The sequence below is a fragment of the Phoenix dactylifera genome, chromosome 11, assembly GCF_051530095.1.
Source record: "Phoenix dactylifera cultivar Ajwa chromosome 11, Ajwa_hap1_PhDact_Kaust_v1.1, whole genome shotgun sequence".
Taxonomy (NCBI): Eukaryota; Viridiplantae; Streptophyta; class Magnoliopsida; order Arecales; family Arecaceae; genus Phoenix; species Phoenix dactylifera.
In genome coordinates this window covers 3287501-3295649 of record NC_143200.1, presented here as the reverse complement: position 1 = coordinate 3295649, position 8149 = coordinate 3287501, and the positions used below count along the sequence as shown (strand labels likewise).

The 8149-nt window shown below is 39.2% G+C and overlaps 2 protein-coding genes across 8 annotated transcripts in view; one reads left to right on the top strand and one right to left on the bottom strand.

The window, feature by feature from the left end:
• Positions 1-1476: 1476 nt before the first annotated feature.
• Positions 1477-5186, top strand: LOC120111368 (alpha-humulene synthase-like). Of its 2 annotated transcripts, none has more exons than XM_088706424.2 (7): positions 1477-1673; positions 2633-2891; positions 2965-3337; positions 3578-3796; positions 3937-4075; positions 4339-4587; positions 4669-5186. In XM_088706424.2, exons 1-7 carry the CDS (start codon positions 1533-1535, stop codon positions 4960-4962), a joined length of 1674 nt encoding a protein of 557 aa, XP_088562550.2. In that variant the 5' UTR covers positions 1477-1532; the 3' UTR covers positions 4963-5186. The 2 variants fall into 2 exon arrangements, with proteins under 2 accessions (XP_088562550.2, XP_089782455.1); XM_089926329.1 differs by having other exon boundaries at positions 1493-1629.
• Positions 5187-5470: 284 nt separating this feature from the next.
• The window catches only part of LOC103715213 (signal peptide peptidase-like 2), a 52469-nt gene continuing 49790 nt past the window's right edge, over positions 5471-8149 (bottom strand). For 3 of the 6 annotated variants that reach the window (XM_088706409.2, XM_008802773.5, XM_008802775.5), the window contains 3 exons: positions 8005-8075; positions 6032-6115; positions 5471-5925 (listed from right to left, as the gene is read on the bottom strand). In XM_088706409.2, the coding sequence (XP_088562535.1) occupies positions 5828-5925; positions 6032-6115; positions 8005-8075 (253 nt within the window). In that variant the 3' untranslated portion in view covers positions 5471-5827. Of the gene's footprint in view, positions 5926-6031; positions 6116-6697; positions 6773-8004; positions 8076-8149 lie in introns of all 6 variants that reach the window. The other 3 variants (XM_089926330.1, XM_089926331.1, XM_089926332.1) reach the window with 2 other exon arrangements.

Sequence of the window (8149 nt, the reverse complement as noted above, 5' to 3'; positions counted from 1 at the left end):
TTTCTTGTCGAGCTTGGCGATGGATGGAGTTCCTACCAACTAGAGGTTTTGAACAATCGTGGTGAGTATTTGGACTTGTGGGACTAGCAGACCAAACTTCCCTGGCTGGACTTGAGGAGTTCGGTCTGCTGGCGTAAGTGCTACAGGGAGTGGGCTTTGGAGCAAGTTGCCGGGCGTTGGTACCCAGCTACTCGATGCATTTAGAGCTCCGTGACTTTCCAACCTCATGATCACGACTCAGGCCCTCCCTCTAGCACCAAATGTTGTGATTCAAATTTGGCCCGAGGGTGACCACGCCGGAGGAGTTGAGAGAGCCGCTGGAATGTCGAGGAAGAAGGCGAGCCACCTCCCGCGCGATCGTGTATCTATACAAAGGCTCACCGGTGGTTCCGGTAGGGCCCTCCGACGATCAAGTTAAAGTGGATCTCAAATAGATCAAAAGTTTTTTGGTGGGGCCATTTATAATCTCTGTGGAGGTGCCCAAATGGCGGAGGTATGGCATGTTCTCATCATGAGAGAAAATAGCTTCAAGCCAGATGGCGCGTAGCTAGGGCCTGCTTGAGGCACACAGCGCTATCCGTTCTTATAAATGGTGGGGCTCAGCCAGGGCGCATTGTCTATGGAGAGTGCTGGAGTAGCTCACCGGAGAGCAAGGTACTGTCCGCTTTGGGGGAGCACGCACGTGCTTAACATCGTGCGCGGCTCGTGCACGGCAATTTCTCCCTCACGGCTTTGTCCCACGGGGGGTGCCTAGCTATGAGCATCAAAGAAGGTCGACGCAGGTTGTAGCAGCAGAGAGACCTATCTAAGGTCGGCTGAGCCCTCGACGAAGTTCGAGTTCGGATTGACTCTTAACGGGGTCGAGGTCCGGCTCAACCGGTGTTGGGGTTTATTTGGCTAAAATCGGGTGGCCCTATTGTAGTGAGCAGGACGATCCATTTTGCCCCCCATCAGGTTGAATTTGTGGTTGGGATCCGTGTGATTTGGGAATCTATTTTAAAAATTTCGTGCATGCATGGTCCGAATATAAATTTATTCAATAATCTACCCAAATCTTTGGATGCTTATAGTTTGACATGTCTCATTTGCTAATCTTACAGGTACACTAACTTGCAAAAGGTATCTGTCAAGAGTCTCTCACAAAGGCTCTATATGGCTCGAAAATTCAACATAGGGCGGTCATAGAAAGTGATTGCCTCACCCGGGCAGCGTTTGAGGTGGGTGAGGACTTCTCGTATCTTGTCTTCCATTTTCCACCAACCAACAGTTCTCCAGAGAGTGATGGTGTAACAACCCAGGACCTCACCCAAAATGGCTAGCCGGAAGGTATTATTTGGGTTCCTTGATCCTGTATAAGTACCCAAGATCTACCCAGCGAATAACCAATGTGGGACTAAACACACGCCCGCACGGGTCCTCACAGATGGCCGATAGGTATGTGCCACTATAAATTAGTATATATACCCCTTGCTTGGTGCCCCGCCCTTACCCAAGATCTTCACTTACTAGTTCTATTCTATACAGCGAGCAGCATGATGGAAGCCCACGGATCTACACAGCATTCTTCAGTGCCATGCAGTGGTGATGGAACCATGCGCTGCCTTGCAAACTACCACCCTACTGTTTGGGGTGATTACTTCATTGAAAATTATCCATTACTCTCGAATCTTCAGGTTACCTCTTTCTCCTCCACAAGGATGTTTGTCCTCTGAACCTCGTAACAGACAGACAAATGCTGGAGAATGTTTTTCTTTCAACCTCGTCGTGTTGATGTTTTCTCAATTGGTGCAAATTTCTATGCTAGGGAGTTGTTGGACGTTCGTATAAATTTTAAATTAAAGATACATGGTTGTGTGATTTATTATATCAGCATCTATGAGAGTCGCCAACAAAGGTACGTAGGAGTGCCACTGTAATGAGTCAGATTTCTCTCTTCAGAGGTAAGGTGCCGTAGGGCTTGGATAAGCCCAATTAAAATCAAACGTGCCACCAAATATGTAAGCTGAATATGTGTTGGAATCTGCGTAGCTATTTAAAAATTTTCATGCAATTTTCATGTAAGCTAAATATGTGCTATCTTGCCTAATTTAAAACTTCTAGTATGCAATATATAAAGTGAACTCTGGGTGATCCACCATCACCCAGAGTTCTAATCATCTCGCATGCAATCACATGAGATGATATTTCATATTCTATTATTGATCAGGATTTGGGACTCTCTCAAGGATCTGACAGTCAATTAATTATATTCTTTTTTTTTTTTTGTAATTTTATCTGGACTCTCAAAAGTGATACAAAGATCCTAAACCGTTTATATTTACTCTCATCTCTTGGAGAGGGAGCAAGAGTGTAAACTCTAAAATTTCTCAAGAAAGCTAATATATATATATATATATATATATATATATATATATATATATACTTAATATATTTTTATTTTCCTTAGAAAATTGCAGCTTTGTTTGAATGAATAATTTTGAATTAGAAACAAAACCTACTAACAGAGGCTGCATGTGGAAGGACAGAGACCAATTTACACAGAGAAACTATCTATCAATGACCAATGTGCACTTTCCAAGATCAATGCTGTAACGTTATTTATCTCTTCATAATACTGAGTGTATATTTGCAGAAATCAGAGGCATGTATTGGAAAGAGGATAGGAGAGCTAAAAGAGGAAGTAAAGAACTTGCTAAAAAATGCTAATGATCACTTGCAAGAGATGGAATTAATTGATGCACTTCAACGCCTGGGAGTGGCATATCACTTTGAAAAGGAGATAGATGAGATACTAAGCCAAATATATCATGCCCATATTGAGGGTGAAGATTTGCATGCTGTTGCCCTCCGCTTTCGACTCTTGAGACAGCATGGCTATAACATATCCACGAGTAAGCAATTTTCAGTTATTGTTGTTGTTCTTCTTTTATGTTTACTCACATAAGATGCACAAACTTTATGTAGATATTTTTATCAAGTTCAAAGAAGTTGAAGGGAGTTTCAATGCTACCTTAAGAAATGATGTGAAGGGTTTGTTAAGCCTATATGAAGCTGCTTATCTTGGCACCCTAGAAGATGATATATTGGATGAAGCACTTAATTTTGCAAAAGTCCATCTCAAGTCCATGGAAAGGCAGATGAGAACACCTCTTGCAACACGAGTATTAGATGCCCTTGAGATGCCTTTACATAGGAGAATGGGGAGGTTAGAGGCAAAGAATTATATCTCCATTTACCAAGAAGATGAGAGACGAATTAATGAGGTACTGGAGCTCGCAAAGTTGGATTTTCATATGCTGCAATCAATTCATAGAGAAGAAGTCAGGAGCATCTCCATGTAAGTTTCCATCTGTCAAGTTACGAACATCAGATTGCTGATTAGATTCATTCATTCATTTATCTATTTTTGATGAAGTCTCTTAAGTCTTTACCATGTTACTTGTTTGTAATATTGTACCAACTTAAGTATTTCCTCCCTACATCAATCGTACATGATGCATTTTTGTGGCACTTTGATTTTATTGAGGTTGCATTTTTATTTAAAATAAATTTGGCACACCTTGTGCATCTCATATAGGTGGTGGAAAGCACTTGGCCTTGCGAAAAAGCTAACCTTCAGCAGGGACAGAGTAGTCGAGTGTTATTTTTGGATTCTTGGGGTATATTTTGAGCCTCATTATTCTCGAGCTCGAATTTATATGACAAAGGTGATCGCTTTACTCTCAATCATGGATGATATCTATGATAATTATGGAACGGTAGAGGAACTCCAGACATATACTAAAGTAATCCAAAGGTTTGAGCATCTCGTATCAGCACTTGAATTTTTGTTTTTTTGTTGTTTTGTTTTTTCAAAAGAAACATTTGGAAGTTGGATAGACAATAAACATAGTATATGACATAAAAGCTAACTACAGTAGATGTACCCGCATGCAGGTGGGACATAGAGGCAGCGGATCAGCTAGAGGAGGTCTTTAAACTCCATTTCCTTAATCTATATAACACAGTCAAGGAATTTGAGGACGAGCTCGCAGAGGAGGGAAACTCCTATAGAGTGGACTATCTTAAAGAATCAGTACGATTTCTACCTTATCATATCATCAAGCTCTTTTTTTTTTGAATAATTTTTGTCAAAAAAAACAAACAACTCATGATAGCATGAATCTCGAATCTGAGTCAACTATTAATCTTCCTTTTCTAAATATATATCTACTAAATCACCATCAACGTTAGCTATTTCATTTTTTATGTCATTCTTGGAAAGAGTATTATTACTGTTTGGACTCAGAGAACATGGTAGGATTTGCATAGTTTTGTTGAGATTTGAATCTGATGCAGCTCAAAAAATTATCGAGGGCTTATTTTGAAGAAGCCAAATGGAGGGATGAAGGTTACGAGCCACCTCTTAAAGAATATCTGAATGTTTCACTGATCTCCTCTGCCTGTCCTGTACTATCATGTGCTTCTTTTGTTGGCATGGGAGAAGAAGCAACGAAGGAGGCATTCGATTGGGTTACAAGCTTCCCAAGAATCATAAAGGCTATATCCATGATCTGCCGGCTCCTGGATGATGTTGTATCCCATGAGGTAATAATGTTTTACCTAAGCCATTTTCGAGGTTGTTTTGTATAATTGTTTTAGTTATACGTTCTTTTCTAAATCATGTAGTTTGAACAAGAGAGGAAGCATGTCTCATCGGCTGTCCAGTGCTACGTTAAAGAGCATGGCACTTCAGTGCAGGAGGCATGTGAGAAGCTACTAGGGATGATCGAAGATGAATGGAAAATTCTGAACCAGGAGTGTCTTAATATGGCTGCCATGCCAACGTCTTTGATCTTGCGGATCATCAACTTCACACGAATGATGGAAACCATATACAGGAAGTATGATTCATACACGCACGCTTTGGATACAATGAAAGATCATATCACATCATTGCTAGTCGAGCCCATTGCCTTCTGAGAAGAAAGCAATGGTCACTTATTTCATATAGGTTCACCTACACCTACCTATCTAGGACATCGCAGATTTGCATATCTGCTCTGGGTATCTTGTAGCGTGGGAATAAGTCCTGTGTTTCCATATATGTTCTTGGTATCTTATAGCATGTGTAATCCTTTAAAACACTTATGATTGTCATGTGAGCGAGTTAATTCTCAATAAAGTTGTACGATCTTATTATATAATCATCTTGACTATGGCAACGAGTTTATAAAAGATATTGTTAAGTAACTCGAGCAACAACAAGCAATAAGAAACAATGGAGGGCATTATTTGAAACCTTCATCGAATTGTGATGGTCTGCCAGTGCAAGAGAAGAAGAGGTATTCATCTTGACAGTCCTGAAGACCAATTTGTTCTTCAGGAGATGGGGAGGTACAGTTGACTGTCAGAAATGGAAGTATTGATTTTTATTAGAGGAGCAGAACTGATGAGAAAGCGCCCAGGTAGAAAAAAGAAACAAAAGATCTTTCAACAAGTTACCTGATGGATATTATAAATACAATGATGGTACAAATTGTCTACATGAACATCACAAATGCCAATCCGATTGTGAAATTACAAGATTAAAACCACATCACATGTGATGGCAAAAAAGAGATGAAGCAATTGGATGATGATTAGCTTGTTATCAAGGATGGAGAAGTTGTTCCCAAACTTTGCTACATCTTTTGAGCAACAAGCTTCCTGACTCTTTCTCGTCTCTGTCAGATCTAATAATCTGTAGCAAGGAGTGCAGTTCTCCAGCAGTTTCTGCTGAGATGATGGCATCAGTATGTTGATGAAGCTTGATGGACATCTGTCATGAGATTCAGCAGAGTAGTGCTTAAACATCTCCAGCAGGACTGGTATCAGAATGTTTCTCTCTTAAGTTCCAAAGATCATTTAGTTCTCCTCTTATCCCACCCAAAATAACAGCAACACCTGATAATTTAACCCCAGAAATGGATATCATTCATGAACGACATCATAATAGATCAATGGAGGATTTAAATATTCACAACCAGAACAAGTAGATTCCGTTCATTACCTAAGGTACAGGGAACCAAGTAGAGCAGGGCAGGCTGTCCATGTCCATTCATTAGGTATAAGCCAAGATATGTCAAGGATAAGCCTGCAAAACAGGGAGACATTTCTTAGGACAAAATGCTTGTTACAGGTGACCAGGTGGACTCAAGCATTTCCTATTTTGTTCTCTGCTTTTGTACAACAACAACAAAAAAAAAAAGTTGCAATCTCATGCATTTCCTATTATTTGGTTCTCTTCTTTTGGACAACATAAACAAATAAAAGACAGAGGTCCCACTGATGCACCTCCTTCCCATCAATGCTATGTTTTAGAATTCAGTAGAGTGTCGATCAGTTAAAGTTGTACTCCATATTTTAGCTGAATTTATTCACACAAGAGACAGCTTTTAAAGTAATAAAACATCTGTTAGGCCTTTTAAGGATGAATATAAATTGACCAGAGTATCTAATAAGATGAACAAAAACAGTAAGAATATTCAATCACATTAGTTTTCTGTTAAGTCTAAAGCAGAAAACATCAACTTCCAAGTCCACAAAAACATCAAGGGAAATGTGGTAGGAGCAAGATTATGTAAACTTTCATGCAAGGTTTTAAAGTGAAAACTTGTACTGGCCAGCGCAGATTGCACCATTCTCACCCAATATGGTACAAGGGTTAGATACGCACCCATACAAACACATGGTACAGGTACTGTTCTGACTCCAATAGCATATCGTATGTCCTCACAGGAGTGTATAATACCTGAACAACCTGTAGTGGTAAGTTACCAGCGCACAGTCCAGTACTGAGACTTAAAGCATTGCTTCCAGGCAAATTTGTAATTGTGCATGTAGTTTCAACATGACCAATATGAACTAGATTCGATTACTTTAGGCCCTTCCATATTAAAGGCATTTAGGAAATGATCCAATGTTTTTATAAGCAACAATAACCATTAAGCTGGACTGCTATTGTATCCAAAAAAAAAGTGTAAATGTATCTGAGATGTGACTTAGCTACATGCTCTTTCAAGCTTCAAAAAAGGTCTTATCTCTAGAGGTTCAATGAGATGATTTGTACATCTACACGGTTGACTTGTTATAAATGTATCTGAGCTTTAACAAAAGATTTTAGATGCCTTGTGAGCAGCCTATAAACCATGCCGATGGCATCAGGCTTGACAGGTGCCCTGAGGGCATTTTGGTTATTCAACATGATAGAAGGCACAGTCTGGGACATCATGCAAACAAAGAAAAGACAGCCTTGAGAAGCAAACTTTATGCTTCTTCCCTTCTTTTTTCAATCCTCTTCTTTTGTTTCTTCTCATTCAGCAAAAATTCTTAGGCAGCATTTGGTTCAAGAATCAAAAATTCTGATTACCTGGGTTAAATGGAATAACTTGGAGAAAAAAAATGGTGTTAAACTATTCCACCCTTTAATGGGAGTAGGTTCTTTTTGAATTAAGTAGACTAAATGGATTAGGAAGACAAGAGTGAAGCATTTATATGTACCAACTTTTCAGAGATACCAAATTTCCCTTTTGGAAAGGTGATTTAACCCAGTGCTCAAGGAGTGTTCGGTGGTTTACAGGTCCTTTATTTCTTCTTATTCCCTAATAAAATGCAGCCCTAATTTTCCTTTCTGCATCTTATCCATGGTCTCCAACAAACAAGCCTATGTTCTGATCATAGGTTCTCAATATCTATTATGCTAAGTTAACCTTTAGCTCTATCCACAAAAATGTACTTGAATCATGATGAAATCATCCAAAACACCACAAACTTCAATAAACCAAGCAAGCTTTTCATGATGAATCTGTGAAGAACATGCCATTAAGCTTTATAGAGTTATAATTAAAAATAGACACATGGTTACAACCCATACCAACATTTTAAAAAGTAGAAGTAATAAATTCGATCATAAATGCTAGAAAAAAAAATCTTCCAAGAATAAGAAAAGTAACAAAACCAGAATAAAGGAAAAAGAAGACCCACCAAATGCATAGCCAAGTACTAACCACAGGAAATAGCCATTCAACACACCCTTTTTAGTTGATTTATCAAATCTGCGCAAACAAGAAGATTAGTAATAACACCACCAATAGAAGATAAATCTTAACCAAGATATCTGTACATTATC

Coding starts and splice junctions, on each gene's coding strand:
- LOC120111368 (XM_088706424.2), top strand. CDS start 1,533: ATGATGGAAGCCCACGGATCTACACAGCATTCTTCAGTGCCATGCAGT. Junction 2,892..2,964: donor TGGCTATAACATATCCACGA/GTAAGCAATTTT, acceptor AACTTTATGTAG/ATATTTTTATCAAGTTCAAA. Junction 4,588..4,668: donor ATGATGTTGTATCCCATGAG/GTAATAATGTTT, acceptor TAAATCATGTAG/TTTGAACAAGAGAGGAAGCA.